This window comes from Emys orbicularis, chromosome 2, assembly GCF_028017835.1.
Source record: "Emys orbicularis isolate rEmyOrb1 chromosome 2, rEmyOrb1.hap1, whole genome shotgun sequence".
Classification (NCBI taxonomy): domain Eukaryota; kingdom Metazoa; phylum Chordata; order Testudines; family Emydidae; genus Emys; species Emys orbicularis.
Genome location: NC_088684.1, coordinates 24,406,596 through 24,427,005, shown reverse-complemented (window position 1 = coordinate 24,427,005; position 20,410 = coordinate 24,406,596). Strand labels below are relative to the sequence as shown.

At 41.8% G+C, this 20,410-nt stretch overlaps 1 protein-coding gene across 1 annotated transcript in view; it reads right to left on the bottom strand.

Annotated features, from left to right (window-relative positions):
- Window positions 1-20,410, bottom strand: part of SNTB1 (syntrophin beta 1) — a 159,325-nt gene that overhangs the window by 51,603 nt on the left and 87,312 nt on the right. Inside the window, exon 3 of the mRNA XM_065399435.1 lies at window positions 7,108-7,315. Within this exon, the coding sequence (XP_065255507.1) occupies window positions 7,108-7,315 (208 nt within the window). The remainder of the gene's footprint in view (window positions 1-7,107; window positions 7,316-20,410) is intronic.

The following is a 20,410-nucleotide window of genomic DNA, read 5'->3' as shown; positions in this document are numbered from 1 at the left end:
TCACCCAGACACCAGTTGGGAGCTTTGCCTTTGGTGCAAGAGTTGCCCTGGTGACTGTGTGTGTGTGTGTGTGTGGTGGGGGGAGGGGACTACTCTTTGTCCAACATTTCCAAAGTTGGGGGATTGGGACGGGGATTCTTCTCCTCAGAAAGCCAAAGGGATTTTTTTTTTTTTTTTTTTTTTTTTTTTTTAAGTTTAGCAGTTTGGCTTTAAGACTTTTCTCACTCAAATCAAGAAACGGAGAGACGTTTAGCTAAAAATGTCTCTACAACCCAGTGAAAACTCTGCTCCAAAGGGAGCCATCGTGTGCGCCATCTGGAGGCAGAGAATTACGGAGAGTTCTCCTGTGAGGTGGTCCTAAACCTGGGCTCAGAGTAAAGATCTTCTCTGCCCCTCGCTGCCACTGTGAAGACTGTCTGACACGGAGGGGACCAAGAATAGCATAAGCAATACACTCAGGCAAAAATAGCTCAGCCAAGCAGCAGTTGAGGGTCTTTGCTACATAAGGCAGGAGAGTTAAGTAAGCTATATAAGGCAGCAAACTGGGAGAGCCATGCTTTGATCTAGACGCGTGTTCATCAGTCAACAAGCGGGCCCCATCTCTAACACACTTTAAAATGTTTTAGGGAAGCAACACAGGCAGTGTGGTTAACAGTTTACATCACACTTTTTAAAACATGAGTCTGCATTATGTGATGAATTAGTGACTGTACATTTGGTAACACTTATTGATAGGAACTCAGCAAAGGGATCGCTCTGCTGAAAACAGCTTAGTTAAAGTGGCTCTCTTTTAGCGAGGACAGGGCTTAAGCCATTTCTGAAAACTATTCTGATCTGTGCATCATGTGGGTGGGGTACACGAGACTGGGCACCACAGAGCTATCTGTGGGATGAAGCACAGACCTTGCTTCAGCCAAGTGATATTATTGAACATTTATATTTCAGTAATGCCTAGAAGCATCAGTCAGATTGCACTAGGCCGGCGTTTCTCAAATCCGTCCACCCTGGCCACCAGGGACTTTGTTTGCAGCCACAGGCTCCTTGGCGGTGATTGGGGAAGAGGGGTGGGGAGGGGAGGGAAGCAGCGGCCCTTCCCCCAGAGCCACCATCAGGGGTTGGGCCCTGCCCCCCTCTGCAGCCAGAAACACTGGAGGAGCAGGCAGCTGGTGTGAGTTTCCCACCTTCCTGGGACCAGTGGAGTTCAGGTTTCTGGCTTCAACCCTGGGGTGGCAGGCTCCCATGGGGCGGCGGGCTCTGGTCCCTGGCCACAGGACTTCGGCCCGGACCCACTGGCCCCCACTGCCTCCCCTAGCCCATCGCCCCTGGCCGCACTGCTTCCTCCAGCCCCCGAGCCATTGTCCTGGCTCCCGCTGCCTCACTACCCACCTCCCCATCCAGGGCTTAATTTGTCCCCCAGCTTGCCAGGGTTTGGTAAGTTTGCTGTGAAAAGTGATATTTATATGTTTTGTTAATATCTCCCAGCTACCTGGCAAGTCTGCTGCTGTGAAAAATGATATTAACAAACATACAAATCTCACTTTTCATAGCAGCAGACTTACTAGCTAGCAAGTCTTTAAAAAAGCAAGCAAAAAAGCAAAAGAAACAACGACAACAAAAGCCAAGAATATGCAAAGCACCTTACTTTGGTTTCTATTCTGTTTAGGTTCAGTAGAGAATAGAGACAACTGTACATTGTTTGTATTATTGAGTTTTCAAAAAAAAACCCAAACCCTTACATAAATAAATTACAATGATTTGGAGATGTACATGTGCATATTTATTTGTTTTTCCAAAAGTTAATGAAGTATTTTAGGAAAAATTGTCAGAGAGGCCACCAGCAAGAGTTGGTGGCCGCACTGTGAGGCCACCAAAAAAATTGTTGTGAGAACCCCTGCACTAGGCACTGTGATATGCACAGAAGCTGTTAGCAGTAGTTTAATAAAGGGAGCTATATGCTACAGCTCCAGAGGATGAGACTGAAGGTGGAATTAGAAGGAACACTTCTCCGAAGATCCCTGCAGAGGCAGATAGATACCCAGTTTCCTTCTGCAGTTCTCTGCACCCGTTTCCACTGCGGTGCTCTCTCCAAACGATGGGTCACAATTTCCTCTTTCAAAATAAATACTTGGTTTGTTCACAACTTTAAGTATATCTTCAGCAGGCCAGACTGGCTTCTAATTTTTACTAGATGTCCCTGCAAATTCTGTGGGCACCCACGGGAATTCATACAAGACAGATACGTCTCCTGGTCCGGAAATTGTAAAAGTAAGCAAAATATCACAAACAACATAACCCCGGAATAATTTTGCCCACCAATGAAATGCAACTTCCTCTGGGTCTGGAGCAACAGTAGCACCAATATGCAATATTTTAGGACAGGAATGAAGACTATTGCTGTAAATTAAGCCATAGGGAGAACTCAGAGTATACATAATGTAATTACCTCTACTGGAATTTCGCTAGGGCATTGGGGCTAATTATGCAACCCTTGTGAAAAGTGCTGTGCGTGATATGTAGGGTCTGATTTTTAAACTCAGATTGCAGTTTTGCACTTGCAAGGCACTGTAGGCACAAAAACTAGCATTTAACTACTCAACTGTGCCCAAAACATCTGTTGTAAGCCTAGATGTGCCCAAAATTAACTGCAGGAACAAATCTGTCGGTGCAATTATCTGTGAGAACAAAACTCTACTTGCAAAAATGGAGGCCAACTTTAAAAATCAGGCCTATGAATTTCTATTCCTTTTTTTCCCCCTCATCTCTTCTGATCACTCACCTTCCTGTCCATTTTTTAAAAATATTAATCATGCCATTCATATCCATCTTCCCCCATTATCCTTCTATTCACATCCTGAACTCATCACTTCACTATTTGGTTTAGCTTTTATCATCATTTAGCTAAATAAATGATAGGCACAAGCATGGTAAGGCTAACATAAGGGGGAGGGATAGCTCAGTGGTTTGAGCATTGGCCTGCTAAACCCAGGGTTTTGAGGTCAATCCTTGAGGGGGCCACTTAGGGATCTGGGGCAAAATCAGTACTTGGTCCTGCTAGTGAAGGCAGGGGGCTGGACTCGATGACCTTTCATTCAAGCTCCCTTCCAGTTCTAGGAGATGGGACATCTCCATTAATTTATTTAATTTATATGTGTTGCCCAAATGAAGGAGAGAGTGAGTCCTGACAGTGTGGTTAATGGCTGCTCATTCTGGAGTCAGTTTCTCTAAATATATCCATCAATCAGGTGCACCAAAAACTACCAAAGTCTGATCTTCTCAACACTGCTTCATCAGGGTGGATAAATCTGACCTAGGAAGAAACGCCATTGAACCTAGAAGAGGCAATTACTCTTCATGTTACTTCAGGTTTACGTGTTTCCTAAGCAGAGGCTGGTCATTATCCCAGATAATGCAGTCTCTTTATGTAACTGAGCACTATGCTGTGCTGTTTTACGAAGCAAACAACCAAGTTCTGGAGTTAATAAGCTACAAAGTCAAGCAAAACGGGACAACAGCAGAGCTCTCCCTGTTCTTATACAAGTGTTCAAAACTAAGTGATCTAGCCAGGATTTAAAAATCAGTTTCTTGTTGGGGAAATGTATAGGATTTTTCCATTTTTGTGAGATAAGTAGCAGGAGTTTTATCATTGAGGTGAATGGGAGAGTGTATAATGCTGCAATGAGGTAATTATAGATGGGGTTTATCCACTAACCATCTTCAAGGGCATATGGCATGACCTTCCTCATTGATAACATTTTCACCAGATGTGTGGAAGAGAATAAATGAACGCAAATTATAATTAAAACAAATTCAGCAATATACCCAAGTCTCCTATGACAGTGAAGGAAGAAAAGCAGATGTGATAAAGTGCACTGTGCATGTTCTGCAAACTTTTTTGGGAAGCACTTAGATGTTATAGTAATGGGATCTATAGAAACCCCTAAAATAGACAGCATTTCATTCATCCAGGCAGAAAGCATGTTGATTGGTTAGAGGAATTATGGCATATTAGAAGTCAAAGGTCATTTTGGCTTAAATGAAAAACACCACAGTGCTTTCTAATGACTTTCTAGCAATGAGTTGGGAATCAGGAGCCTGGATTTTATTCCTGAATGTACCACTGGTTCCTAGTGTGACTTCGCTTAAGTCCCTTCACCTCCGTGTACCATCTATAAAATGGGGCTGCTTAAAGAACTGATTAGTCAAAATTTGTGGGGGTACAACCGCAATACCATATTTTAACTTTCTATTCTAATGGTAGCTTTAGCTTATACCCTCTGGCATTAAAAGACTGAATACATGAAGGTGGTTAAACCAAAGTACCTAAATAGATTATTTTAGGTTAGATAAAAACGTTTTAACTACATTAAGGGTTTTTTTTTTTCTCCAAACACATTTTATTATCACGGTTATTCTAAGATCCCCAAAATGGTATCACATTTTCACTGAGGCTCCCCTTTAGTTCTTTAAAATGTACTAAGTCAGTACTGAAAATCCATGACCACAATCCAGGAGTAGAGTAACAATACGACTCTGCTGCTGCCTGCTTGTTTCACTAACCAGAGTGTAAATGAATGCAAAGCAAATGGGAACATGGACATGTTTTCATTTGAAGTCCAAAAATGGGCTCAAAGGAACTTTTGTGCCATTTGACTAAATCTTGTTTGGACAGCTTGCACGTTTCACAACCAGAGTATTATGCTTCATTCCAAAGGATAAGAGAAAACAGGAAAACAGATAACACAGCAATATCCAGTCCAATACTGAAGGAGACAGCTGTGATAAAGGATATCTCACATATCTTAATTCCAGTACAATGATATGGTTATCTGACTGCAGAGGAGTCCGAACATTCTAGAATATATTAGCACACTTTTCATTTTAGAGATATCATACACTGAAAAATAATTCCAATTTACTTTGCCAGTTAGGTGATTTCTTCTCCTTTTCCTTATTTGGGTATGTTCTCCTCTCATATCCAGCCACTGGATTTTGACAACAATAATCTGCCTGCCTTCTAGGCAGAGTTCTGTTAACATGTGCCAAATACTGGAATTAAGATCCAGTGGGCAAACCCAAAAGAAGAATCTTCTCCTTTTTTTAGTTTCAAACATTATTATTAATATTATCGGGGACCTTATAGCAACTCTTACATTTAAGTTGCCTAATACATGCTATGATAAAGGATTCTTCAGACCTCTTCTTTGAGAAGCATTAAACACTTCTATAGTTTGCAAGAAGCTTTTGAAGTTCGATGCCCCCAGGCTACAGAAATGCATTTTCTAGGTCTGCATTTATAAGTTTTGCCAGCATAGCTATGTCAATTAGAGGTGTGATTTTTTTAAAGATATTACTGTGCAAACCTAGCAACAGGGACACATGCAAGACTGGATTATTGCAACTAGTTCCACCAGGGCTGAACCAAGAGGCCTTCCAAAAGCTGCAACTATTGGCTGTATGCAAAGGCCACTATCCTAAGCAGACCTGGCTGGCATGAGTACATCACACCAGCACATTTAGTATGTGTGTAAAGGTCCCTTCCCCTTCCCCACCAGGTAGGAATTTCTTTTATGTATTATTCTGCCTCTAAAAGGCTCTCAAAAAGGGGCATGAAAAAGGAGAGGGACATCACCGTACCCTCCTGCTAATCCCATGGGTCTGATTGATTAAAGAAAGAAATGAGAGGGTAGAAGAGAAATCAATTGCCCACCAGTCAAATGCAGCCCCCACTTTAGGGTGGAATATGGAAGCTATTTTGTGCCAGTATCACTGCATAAAAATGTCAGTGTATTTTCAGAATGGATGCTCATCTCTTCTTTATTTAAATGCTAGCACGTCCACAGCGTGCTGTACTGCATACCTGCTGTGCTAAGGAACTGTCTGCAATTTCACAACTCTCCTTTATTCTAATCCTACTATGTGGTGATGTTGATCACAAATGCTTGAATAGGGAAAGGCACTCTGCAATGTATTCTAAGAACATGCAAAATATGATGCTTTAAAGTGACCTTTTAACCTGCGCATCTTTAACATGGATATTTACTTTAAGCATATCGATATACCATTGTAAGGTGTGTAAATGTTCTAATGCAGAACAGCTACATTCACCTAGAATTGGGAGACAATCTCCTGTTCTGATGAATACAGGCCTAGCATATAGAGGTGTATGCCTTCAAAATGGGGCTACAGACTCACAGATGATAATAAAACTTTTCATGCACAATAACTATTGGTGTTTTGCCTCTTCTTCGGGGAGATGATTCGGAAATAATAAGTAGCCAAACATATTCTGTGTTCAAAAATAAAAATGAGTGGAGAAAAGGGCGGCTGCCCTGATGAGCCCAAAGCTGCCAACTGTAAATTTCAAAGTTAAAATTCATTAATGAGGTTCAGCAGTTCTAACAAAGAGCCCTATTCTATCATGGTGAAATTCAACCCAGAATTTTATGTGGTATATAGGCCTCAGGCTGGCTCTCTACAGGGTGAGCTTCACCTTAAAATAAACAGCAGGGTTAACGATCACGGACTTTTACTGGCTTTTCTAAGCTTGGATGGAGCTGGGAAAGGTATCTGAAAATGTTTGCCTCCTTTGCCTCCTTATGAAGCACTAAAACACCACATGTGCTGCTGAGGAAATCATGTGTCTTTTTAAGGACACTGTAAATCTATAGCCCAGCACTGCTAGTGGAACCATCAGAGCACACAACCTGTTAGAGCGTAAAGTAGATTTCTGGAGCTCTGGCACTGAAATAATGTTGGACCTGTTCCTGTGCATGCCTGGATTTTTTTCTCACTACATCAATGGTTCTCAAACTGCGGCCCATGGACCACCAAAGGTCTTCCTAGTGTATGCAGATTTTAACATTTGAGAGCCAAGCAGTGGGAGACAGAAGGGTAGGGATGAGAGGCAGGCCCCTCAGAGGATCTGGTTACTAAATGGTCTGCAGAAGCAGAGAGTCTGGGAACCACTGAGTTAGATAAGATACAACAGGTCACAGCAGGCACAATCAGAAGCCTTCGTAAAAGCTAAATACAAACAAATATCTGATTCAGCCGCTACTTCCAGACACACAGAGAGCTTAGAAATGAAAAAGAAAATATGTCCATTACCTTTTCTGCAAGCCAGCCTAGATGCCTAATCTCTCGACTTCCAGCGATCCCGGTTTTACCCAGATGGTCTTTCACCTCTGAAATCACCCTGGGAATAAGATCACTCACACTGGAGTGGATAGCATTGAACCAGGCCTGGGCTGTGGCTGAATCCTTACTCCTTAGAACCACAGTGTGCTTGGCATCAGGTGAATGGACTTCAAGAAGCCTAGAAAAACAGGAGGGAAAATGTTACTTTCGCTCCCAAAAACTTGGGGTAATTAATTGACTAAATATACTAAGCTGTTTTACAATAAAGCAATTGAGTTAACAGAACATCAGCAAGGTCTTAAACTAAACTTACCTTGACCGTTGTTGAATTTAATAGTATTCAGCCTTAAGGATTTCAGCTCTGGTGAGGTTAGTAGTTGTTGCTCCTTTGAAATACTGATCCTTAAAGGTGACTTGCAGAGCTAAACCCTGTCCCATACTTGGAACTTCAGTGGGAGTTCCAAGCGCGGAGTGGCTAGGTTAGAAGGGACATTTGTTTGTTACTTAAAACATATGTTGTTGTTTTTCAGGTCCCATGAATTTCCAGCCTGCTGTGGATCATCACCTCCTGCCTGATGCGATGCCCCTGCAAGCATTATGCTGGTGACATGATACCCTCCATGAAACCCTGATGGAGACTAGAGTGTATCGATAAGGGTTAGGCAACTCCCTTCTTTTTCCAGTATTACAGATTTTCCTGCAATGATCAATACACCTGTTATAAACCCTACAGAAGAGTGCAACAAAGAAATAAAAACCCCACTACCTGATCCTATATAAGGTGACTTAAACGGAGTTCCATTGTGAGCTTGATGTCACCATCAAGCAGGAGCCAGCAGCCCACACTGATTCAGATTTCATGGGAAGTAAAGTAACAAATGTTCTGAATGCTCCCTTTAGACCCTGTTCATACAGAATGGGAATGTGTTAGCTATAACCATATCAAACAATGGTTCTTGCTAGCAGTGTCCTGTTATGGTTTCCCTGACTAGCATGGAGATGGGTACTTTTTCCTGAGAACCATGCCCCACAAACCATAATGTGGGTTGCCACCTGTAGTTTCAAAGTACAGTTTAAAACAGTTTTCTGGCAAAAGAGACATTTCCTCTCCACGCTGGTCATGGGAACTGTGCCAAAAACTTTACTAGCAACAACTGCTTTTAATGTGGCCTGTCTCTCATACAGCTCTGCTCCCAGGGTGGACAGGGCTTTAGATACGGATTGGTGGGGTACTGTGTGCGTGCACACGCTTTTTTCAGTTAACTTTGTGGGCCACTTTTAATGCCTCCCATCAGAGCCCGAATAAGTTAAAGCGTGGCCCAGCTATGAAAAGAGAGTGTGAAAACGGCACTGTGGGCATCCATATTTATTGCCTCTGTGACTCCATATTGCATTTGCTGTTTATAATACAAATAATAAGACTTCCTCACTTAAATTCCATCTTTGTAAATGCATGACCTGAGATCAGAGAGTCAAGCTGTATACTACTTCCTGGTTTGAACCTCATGGCTGTAAGCTCTTTCGTGAAAGGCCAGTCTATTTCCATTTCTGTGTGTACAGTGCCTAGTACAGTGGAGCCCCACTCCTTGTTTGGGGCTGCCAGGCAATACTGTAATACTCATATATACATCATTATCAAGATCCTGAAATTTGGAGCTTAGTTAACAATTCTGCTGATATACAAGTCAGAGCAGAATCCAACTTACTCTCCCATAGCTGAGCTAGCACTATAGGGTTGACAGCAATCATTACACTTTGGGGGGGGGGGTGACCCTAAAAGCCCCTCAATGCCAACTGGCAGAGAGCCCACCATACTGTAACTCATGTCAGGCCTGACACACTCATTACCTCCAACACACGGTCATAAAATGTATCTAAAAGGTGTCATGTAAGGTATATGTAAATTGATGACATGCTGGTCTCGAAAAAATCATTGTATGATGTATGTGTGAGTTGTGTATAAAGAGTGCTGGAAATATGTTCTTAAAATATGTTTGGGAGGCAGTGCATAAACCCAGCCTGCCCAAGACAAAGGAATATTGTTGTACCTGCCTGACTGGCTTGGTCACATGCAAAGGACAATGAAAATACATTTACATATAAGGTAAACAAAGCCACCAAGCTAACAAGCAATGGAGAAGATAGCTTAGTGATCATGCCAGGGGACAGAATCAGCACCCCAGGAATCCTTCCTGGCTCTTGAGGCATAGACAGTGGACTTTGGGAAATATAAGGGGAGCAAAAACTTAGGGGACATAGGGTATAGCACCTTCTGAAAGTTGGATCCCCTAGCGTGGAGAGCTAGAGACGGTAACTTGATATAAGAACGAAAACTACTTAGGCAAAGATTGTAACTTGCTAAAATTAAGATTTCGTCACTAGAAACCATGTTTTGTTTGTAACCATACCGGTCTCTTTTTCTCTTCCTTGGTATCACTTAAATCTCTGTTCCTTATTTAATAAACTTATTCTTAGTTTTACTATAAACCATCTCAGTGCTGTTTTATACTGAAGTAAGTGTGAGACTTCAGCTAACCTAATCAGCTGGAGCGTACACTATCTTTGGAGGCAATGAACTTAATTTCTGTGAGTGTCACAGTGAGAAGGAATGGACACTGCAGAGAGACATCTCTGGGGAACTCAGGTTCACTGATTCTTACCTGCAAGGCAAAGTTTAAACTGGAAGAGTCTCGAGGAGTTTGCTGGTGAGGAAAACAGACCCATGTGGCAGAGGGGGGTGAAAATCTAATCTCCAGCAAAGCACACCCCTCTGCCTCAGCAAGAATGAAACACAATGGCTTACAGTTCTGGGTGGCCTGAGCAGAGTGTCACAGGATGTCACTAAAGTCAGCAGATCCCATTCTAAATGCCAAGATTTTCAAAAACTGGAGACTAAAGTTAGGTTCCCAAATCAGTATTTTAGGTACCTAAATACTTTTCTTTTCAACAGGGCTGAGCACACAGTTGCTCCTACTTTTCTCAACAAGAGCTGTTGGGAGCTCAGCACTTTTGAAAAAAATCAAGCCACTTATTTAAAATTCCTAATTATATATATATTTCAGACCCTAACGTTAGGTTCCTATTTTAATAATCTTGGCCAAAGCATGCAGATCTGTTAAGAAAAATGACACTTTTACAAATTCACTCATCTGATCATGAGAAAAAGACAGACAGACAGAGACTTTGGTTATCACTTCATCCATTCACGCCTGGTGGGGTTATAATTATTGTAAACTGTTTTCTTCTTTTAATCCAAATTTCCTGATATCCATGTGCTATATCCCACTGAGGTCAATCGGAGCAAAATCTGGCTCTATTGAGACTTAGATTTTAAATAATAATATCTAGCTCTTGTAGTGTTTTTCATCAGTAGATTTCAAAGCACTTTACAAAGTATTATTATCCCCATTTCACAGATAGGCAAAGGAACTGAGGCACAGAAAGCTGATGTGATTTGCCCAACATCACCCATCAGGCCACTGACAGAGCTGGGAACAGAATCCAGTGCTCTCGCCACTAGGCCACACTGTCCTCCGTTTTAATAATTCTTCTAAGGAGAAGTATTATGTGGGAAAAAGACTTGTATTGCGCTACTTATAACACAAGTTAATGTTCAGCTTGATCTTGTGAAACAATGCTCTTTGCAAAAGTGTTATATGACAATATCTTTAAAAGAACCCCCAAATGTACTGTGTTATAAACAAAACATTGTACAAGCACTGTAATGAGAGACTGTTTTCAGTTACAATGAAATTTACGGCAAGTTTCGTGTTTGGTTCTTTTTAAGTTAATTTGCAGCAATGTTTGGTTTAAAAATAAATTCTCCATGGCTAAATAACTTCCAAATGACAACATGAATCCTTGCCATTTTGACTTAGCAGCCTGAATGATGTGTGTCACTTTAATGAATAGATATTTTAAACACACAAATATATAACTTGCTACGTTTGCCCCCCAGAGTGTATTTTCCTTGGCTGCATCTATTTAAAGTGTATGTCTAAAATAGCTATATTCTTTTTCCCTCCCATCAGCTGTGTCAAGATGCAAATACAACAATATATAAATCTAGTCCTTCAGTTTCTTGGCAAAAGACATCAATTTAGTTCTTCTTATCCTAACCATCATGAGCATTTAGAGGGTTTATCCCCAATAAATTCATTTTATTGAATCAAAATAATCAAATGCTGTTACAATTTGGAATCATGCAATACATTTAATAGAAAAATTTGCAAAGTATCATTTGTATATGATTTTTTTATAGGGATTATTTTTAGGAAAGATGATTACACCCGGTTTTTTGTAAATTGCCTGTCAGACACCAAAGCTTGATAGTGATGTACTAACAACTGCAAATGGCTACATTACTGTTCACCACATGACAGGAAGATGGAACAATATATACTGTATTTTTTAAAGTGATTTTAGAACTGAGGAAAGATGATGTGTTGACAGTAATGACAACTGAGCCCTTCTATCCACAGAAAAGATTCAGCATGGGAAGTAACAACACAAGTGTAGCGCCCGTCCCCTCCCCCTTGTGACCAGTCCACATAAGAAGATGAGAGTCTACTATAGCTACCAACTATTTACTCCTTTTGCTCAGGGACTCATGAAAGTCCAGAGATCAAATCTTGCAGCTAGCCTGAATGAGGGTCATTATAGGAGCTGTGTAAATAACTGATTTTTTTGGTTTGCTGACAGTTCCAAAAAAATAAAATAAAATAAACTGGTTGGGCTGAACCAAAACTGATATTTTTTCTGAATTTTCAGCAAGTCAGAAAAATTTCATTTAGTTTTTGTGCATTTTTAACCCTTTTTTTTTTAAAGCAAAGAAAATGAGGGGTTACATTCATAGAGGAGGGGGAGGTTTACAACCCTATACCCTCTCCTGCCACTAGGCACCTAAGCCCTTTCTCACCAAAAAAAAAAAAAAAAAAAAAAATCCACCAAGAAGGAGGTGCCCCTCTCCCCCAATAACTTTTAGCCCAGTGAAAGATCTAGGTTTGAAACACTGCTCTGGAGCAGTGACTGGAACCCAGGTGTTCTTCTTTCCATGTGGATGCCCTACTCACCAGACTAGTGTCGTTCTCACTCTGACCCCATGACTGTTCAAGTATTATCCAATACATAAAAAGGGAAATAAGGACAACCTGGGGAATTACAGACCAGTCAGCTTAACTTCTGTACTCAGAAAGATAATGGAGTAAATAATTAACAAATCAATTTGCAAACATTTAGAAGATAATAAGGTGATAAGCAACAGTCAGCATGGATTTGTCAAGAACAAATCATGTCAAACCAACCTGATAGCTTTCTTTGATAGGGTAACAAGCCTTGTGGATAACAGGTAAGCGGTGCATGTGGTATATCTTGACATTAGTAAAGCTTTTGATACTGTCTCACATGACTTGCTCATAAACAAACTAGGAAAATGCAACCTAGCTGAAGCTACTATAAGGTGGATGGAAAATCATTCCGAGAGAGTAGTTATCAGTGATTCACAGTCATGCTGCAAAGGCATAACAAGTGGGGTCCCGCAGGGATCAGTTCTGGATACGGTTTTGTGCAATATCTTCATCGATGATAGAGAGGACACTTATAAAGTTTGCGGACGATACCAAGCTGGGAAGGGTTGCAAGTGCTTTGGAGGATAGGATTAAAATTCAAAATGATCTGGACAAACTGGAGAAATGATCTGAAGTAAATAGGATGAAATTCAATAAGGACAAATGCAAAGTACTCCACTTAGGAAGAACAATCAGTTGCACACATACAAAATGGGAAATGACTGCCTAGGAAGGAGTACTGCAGAAAAGGATCTGGGGGTCGTAGTGGATAACAAGCTAAATATGAGTCAACAGTGTAACACTATTGCAAAAAAAGCAAACATCATTCTGGGATGTATTAGCAGGAGTGTTGTAAGCAAGACACAAGAAGTAATTCTTCCGCTCTACTCCGCGCTGATTAGGCCTCAACTGGAGTACTGTGTCCAGTTCTGGGTGACACATTTCAGGAAAGATATGGACAAATTGGAGAAAGTCCAGAGAAGAGCAACAAAAATGATTAAAGGTCTAGAAAATATGACCTCTGAGGGAAGATTGAAAAATATTGGGTTTGTTTAGTCTGGAAAAGACAAGACAGAGGGGACATGATAACAGTTTTCAAGTACATGAAAGGTTGTTACAAGGAGAAGGGAGAAAAATTCCTCTTCTTAACCTCTGAGGATTGGACAAGAAGCAATGGGCTTAAATTGCGGCAAGGGAGGTTTAGGTTTGAACATTAGGAAAAACTCCCTGTCAGGGTGGTTAAGCACTGGAATAAACTACCTAGGGAGGTTGTGGAATCTCCATCATTGGAGATTTTTAAGAGCAGGTTAGACGAACACCTCTCAGGAATGGTCTAGATAATACTTAGTCCTGCCATGAGTGCAGGGGACTGGACAACTTCTCAAGGTCCCTTCCAGTCTTTTGATTTTATGATTATGCAAAATGGAACCACTTCAGCAGGAGACACGGAGACCCATCCCAGAGCAGCCAATAGCAGTGGGGTTAGGGCACTCACCTGGGTTCAAGTCCTTGTTCCAGAATGGGAATTCAAGCCTGGATCTCCCACATCCTAGGTGAGTGCTTTAACCACTGGGCTAGATTTTATAACGTCACCCCACCCACCCACCCGACCTCCTCCTCCTCTTTTCTGAACGGTGCCTAAATCCCCTTGTGAACCTAGCCTGAAAAATCAAAACAATTCATTTAGATATTTCTGAAGTCATTTTTTCATTTTGACCAAAAACAAGGAGCCAAAACAGACATGAATTTGCAAGATGTTTCAGTCAACTCAGATGTGCTTTTTTCAGTGAAAAAAATGTTGAGCTGGGTGGAATTTTCAGACTAGTCATTATGCAAGTTTCCCTCATAGAGCGTTACCAAATCATTTCTCCTGTGCTCAGAGGTCAAAGGCATTATAACTTCACTGCCTATCCCTCCTTGTCTCTTACAGTGTGTACTCGATACATTCACAAATCCTATTGGGAAATGGTCTGTGTTAACAGCTATTTGCTGACTCATGGTATTTCCATATTTTCTGAAAAGAAATTTTGACGACCTTAGTGTAAACAAACTCTAAAGTGCTTAAATGTTTCCAGCAGTCCAGCCTTTGTAGCTTTAATTGGCTCCCTGGCTGAACTGACCAACTCCTGCTGAATTATGTTTATCTGCAGTTTGGTGATAAAGTTCTCTTTTAATTCCCCATTGAATAGAAATATTTAGGGCAATGCCACAGCTGTGTTTACTCTCACACTCCACCACAGTTATGTAAATACTGCATATGGAACTATTTCTGATAAAGCCCATACCAACCCAAAGGAATTATATGTTAGCTCTAGATGGCTGCCAAGATGTGCGGTCTCTCTCCAGATTGGCAATGCATATGAATGATATCACATTTTCTCAGAGATCATTTGGCAAACCTTATAATAAAAGAGTAATTTTCTGTCTCTTGCAGAGTTCCAGTGAGCCAAGGAATATCTCCCAGCGTGTCTTTTCCTACTTACAAAACATGGGTTCGACATAAAACCCGAAACCTCTAAATGCTGCAACCTTGCAATAAAAAGAACATTCACTCCCACCTGAATTCCAGAGCTTTTATTTTATAGAGGGGCAGATATCTAAGACAAACACCCAGTATACTATATTAATCACGTATCGGATAAGATCTCACTGGAAAAGAGTGTTTGTTTTCTAAGAACCACCTTTTGTCAAATCACTTGAGGATTTTCCCCTCCTACATCATCTTAGGGCCAAATTTTGCACAGATTTACATCCTGTACACTCTCTCATGGATCAGATTCAGGAGTCTGTTACTCAAATTAAAGAGAATGATAACTTCATTGCAATTAACCATGAGTGGAATCAACAGAGTTCCTGAAGTCAGCAGAACTACTCTGGATTTACACCACTGCAACTGAGAACCGAATTACTCCCACTGATTCCAGATTTCCGTGGGGTATACAGTCAGCACAGCATTTGATCATTAGGGCCCATTTCTTTTCTCAGTTACCCTTGTGCAGCCTGCTTGGATCAGTGGGAATATTTTGGTGCATTTCTCCAATGTAAAGAAGGCCATTGTGTCCCAAGATCTCAGTCCCCATCGCACTCCAACATATAATGTTTCCCTCTGACTTCCCAGGTGGCTCCATTGGCAACAAGTGCTGTTAGGGTTGTGCCAGTTCAATTCCAGCTCTGGTATCAGGGGACTTAACTAGGAATAAGTTGTTGAAATTAAGAAATGGAAAATTTAGGTTTCATTTCAAGGGAAAAGTCCCCAAAATCCAACCTATTAGACAGTGGAATAATTTCCTAGGGAAGGTCGTGGAAGCCTCATTATCTGACATAATTAAATGTGAACCAGAACAATGTTATAGGGTGAGATAATCTAGGCCTTTTCCATCTGAACACTCTGTGGTTCCATGATTGTCACAAGAATGCCAATTGTGCTCAGTATTTAACAGTTTCTTGCTGACTTGCAACTAATGCCAGTTAAGTTGAGGATTTGTATGATGTAAGATACCTGTTAATTGGGAACTGGACTGGACTGAGATGCCCAGCTACAGTAGAATTTTGCCCTGCAATAAAAACGTGTACTGACACCGACTGATCTACAAATCCAAACTAACCATTTCCTTTATCTAGAGCGGGTAATGAAAGACATCAATTAAAAAAAATATATCTACAGACACTAAGCAATTTTTCCCCCTTTGCACAAAAAAACTCTTATCTTCTTCCCTTCTCATGCTCTAGTCGTAGTAGTGCTGAATGCTGAGAGTGATATCCAGTCCAACCCTCATTACTATGGGTAACTGGTTTAAGTACTGAACCAATGAACCGAACTGTTTCAGGTACTGGTGAGGTCAGTTATTTGAAAAACCAAGGAACAGTGGAGTGAATTTGTCACAGTGAGTTTAGTGTCACATCACAGAACAAAATCAGAGACACTGCAGGATCTTGCCTGTACTCTGGACTGAAGCACCTTTAAAGCTTCCTGATATACAAAGCCAGTGTGTTTGGGGTGAGAACCTAGAGCACAGCTCCTTGAAGCAACTAGCTGTCAATGGAGGGGGGAAATATATGTGTTTTGATGAAAACAATACTTTAAAAATCTCTCACAGAAGTTACAGCTATCCTAAAACCATTGCCAAGTTCACAGAATATAGTGTGTCCAGTTTGTGGTGAATCTCCACTAAGTGAAGTGTGACTATACTACTGTACCGTACATAGTACGATCACTTTATTCAAGGAAAATCTTAGAGAATATGGGACAGAATCTCATGCCAAAGCACGCATATAACTTCCACTGGCTTCGGTGGAAGTTAGATGAATTCTGTGGTGGGAAAATAGGGCTCCAATTAAGATAAATCAGGCAGCAAAGTCACAAGACTCCGAGGTGAAAAGCGGGACTCCAGAAGCATCCATAAAACAGCTAAGGAAAGCAGAAGAATGAGGATAGTCTCCAAGAAGACTGTCTTATTAGTCGACTGCCTGCCATAAAGAGATTACTAGAAGAGCACACTCCAATTCTTTTAATTTTACACTCTTAAGATAAAAGGACAAGTGCCTCCACAAAGAGATCACTAATGAGCTGTGCAAAAAGGTTAAATAAAAGAAGCAAGAAGAAGAAAGGAACATCTGAAAGAAAAAAAATCACAAAATTCCCTAGGGTTCAATTCCTGGCAGCACGGTCCAGTAGAAAGATCAGTAGCCTGGGAGTCAGCTCTGCCACTGACATGCTGTGACTTGGGACAAGTAATTTCACTTTTCCATGCCTCAGTTCCAACATCTATAAAATGGGGCTAATGATACTGTCACATCACACCCATATTCTTCATAGAAATATGCTTATGATATGAATATGGCATAACTAAGATATGTTTTATGCAAGATGGGTCATGTAAAGTACCATTGAAAAGGTTATTTACTGAATATGATTATCCTATTTGTACGCATATATCATTTCTGTACCTGAAGTTAGAAATATTGACTATGTAACAATTACAACTGTGTGTGTACTTGGGGGAACACCAGCCAGACAGCAGGCAATCAGCCTCAATGGGCTATTTAAGGAGGACAATAGAACCTTGAAGATACTAATCTCCCACCTTCCTGAGCAGCTTCCTGGGATGCTGCTTTGACACTGCAAGGTCATATGTTGATGTCACCTGGTATAGAGTACCACATTGGACACTGCTGGTATTTTTCCACTGGAAACAAAGCAATCCCACCTCATGTAAATCTTATTTAAGGCTGGGAAAGGAGTCAATCAAAGCTCTTCTCCATTGCTTCCCCGCCCAAGAAGGAAGACTGCTGAAAGCACCCGAAGAGACAAAGGAACTAAGCTGGGGAAAGGCAAGGGCTTAGTCCAGGCCGAGACAGGGGTCTAGCCTGTGAAGAGAAATAACTGGAACTCTAAGCTGCGGAAACTCTGTAACCCGCCTAAAACAATGTAACCTGTTTCTTTAGTGAATCAAGCTAGGGTTGGGTGTTTTGTTTTATTTTCTCAGTAATCTGCTTTATTCTGTTTGCTATCACTTATAATCACTTAAAATTTACCTTTTGTAGTTAAACTTATTTCTTCTTTATTCCAAAACCCAGCTTGTGCAATTCATATTGGGGGTGGGGAAGGGCAAAAAGCTGTGCATATCTCCCTCCACATTGAGGGAGGGGGCGATTTTTATGAGCTTGCGTTGTACAGATCTCTCTATACAGCACAAGACAATATTGTTTTGGGGTTTATACCCCAAAGGAGGTGTGCACGTGAGTGCTGGGTAAATCCCCTAGCTGAGTCCTCCCACAGAGAGCTGATCACAGACTCTGTGTGATTCTGCAGCTGGATGTGTCCCTACCTGCATGTATGCTGGAAAAGGGCTTAAGAGCCTTTCACAGCAGCATCAGTATAAGTGCAACCCGGGTTGGTGGGACAGGTGGTCTCAGTGGGACCCCAGCACATCTGGTGGCACCCCAAAAGGGGGGTCCAACCCATCACAGATACTTATCCTCCTTTGTTGGAGGATACACTACAAAAAAACAAAATACACTACAAAAAAACCCCTAGGTAAAAAAATAAATAAAAATAAATTAATGGAGATATCCCATCTCCTAGAACTGGAAGGGACCTTGAAAGGTCATTGAGTCCAGCCCCCTGCCTTCACTAGCAGGACCAAGTACTGATTTTGCCCCAGATCCCTAAGTGGCCCCCTCCAGGATTGAACTCACAACCCTGGGTTTAGCAGGCCAATGCTCAAACCACTGAGCTATCCCTCCCCCCAAGTGCTAAGTATTCCTATCCTCGTGTGAGCAAATATAACAATGTAAATCTAACTCCCTCATACTGTGATCGCAATCAAAGAAAAAGGGACTTAGTATGAAAACTGTGTGCGTGTGAAAACATGAGTGCAGTTAAGTGGCCATAAGGAGTTAAGAATAGCTGGGGTTGTATGTGTAGATTCCAGTAAAACAATTCCAGCAATACGAGCCCCCACCATTAGCTGTAACCGAGTCTGTAGTTCACACACGCTTTCCTTTTATGGACACGGCGGGCCATTTATTCTGATGTAACGTTTATCTAGTGCCATAGAAAAGGGCAATGCTTTACAGAGACTCGGAGGGCCAGTTCATTGCCCTGCACCTGTAGTTATTTACACTAGTACAAAATGAGTGTAAAGTGGATGCAAAAATGCTACAAAATCAGAACATTAGCATTTCGCATTGGTGCGAATCAGCAGTTCTCAAGCAGGGGTCCGGGGCCCTCTGGGGGGCCCACGAGCAGGTTTCAGGGGGTCTGCCAAAATAAACCAGAGAACAGGGCCAGTGTTAGACTCTCTGGGGCCCAGGGCAGAAAGCTGAAGCCCGAGCCTGCCTCCTGGGGTTCAAGCCAAAGCCTGAGCAACTTAACTTTGCAGGGCCCCCTCCTGTGTGGGGCTGAGGGCAATTGCCCTGCTTGCTACCCCCTAACACTGGCCCTGGTTTTTAATCTACTGGATATGCAGAAAAACAGTTGTTGTGTCACAGGTGGGCTGTGGAGTTTTTCTAGCGTGTTTGAGGGAGAGGGGGATCAGAAAGAAAAAGGTTGAGAATCCCTGGTGTAAATGACTACACAGTTGGCAGGGTAATGGCAAACCAGGCCCACAGCAGGCTCAGCATCCTGAAGATCTTACACTTCACAGTACAGAAAGGCTCCCATTGTCTTCAGTGAGCAGTGGATCGGGCTAGATGTTAGTTACAGGACTGGATTTAAGGATTAGGGGTCCAGTGGGTAAATGAACTGATGGAAGCAGAGTGCTCAGGTTAACTGGGCTGCAGAGTGGGAGGAAGAGCAGTGAGGGGCTGGAAATCAGAAACAGCAAAGGTTGAGGCTGGAGAGGCAACACAGAGGGACTCTAGTGAGCTTGGAGCAGCTAGTGTAATTGATCATCCTTCCATTTGGCAGCATCGTGTGTGTGTGAAGAACATAAACATAGTTTATGTGTAGCTTGGCATCAGACTTCCTATATACAGACACACACTAAAAATACCATCCACTTACTCGGTCTCATTCGTCTGTATTTTTCTTTTCCTTCACTCCACTCTTCCTTTTGGCTGCATCTTTCCTTCCTTTTTCGCGTTTTCTCTTTAGACCATCTTTTAGAGTTGTATTACTACAGATCAGATCCCCTAACTTCCTTTCACACTTTCCATCCCCCTCTCCCTGGCTTGGATTGTCACGCTTCCTCCTTAGATTTTGGTTGTTCTCCTCATTTCCTGTTCTTAACCTCTCTTTCTCCTTCCACTGTGTTCTCTCCATGTCTTCTTCCTACATTTTTGTTCCCTTTCCCCATCTCCACACCCAATTTCTCTCTTCTCATTCCCCGACTCACTCCTCTACCCAGTGCCTCTAGCACTAGTCTTACCCCTAGAGATGGTTGAAAAATGGGAGCCCTCCCCCAATAGAAAATGGACTTTTCATCAAAAAGCCCATATTCTTAATGTTTTGGGCCAGAAGCCAAAACCTTTTGAGGGTGGTTTTTCTGTTTTTTTTTTTTTTTGGGGGGGGGGGGGGGGGGTTGGACAAAACATCAAAATTTTCCATGGAGACCAAACACTTTTCACAAAAAGGTTTCCATTAATCAAAAGTCCAATATAACCTGAAAAGCAATTTTGGCAGAAAATTTTCAACAAATCCTAGAGTCTGCTGTCTCACCATCACAGCCCACCGCCACAGACATTCAGCCCTGCTCACACCCAAA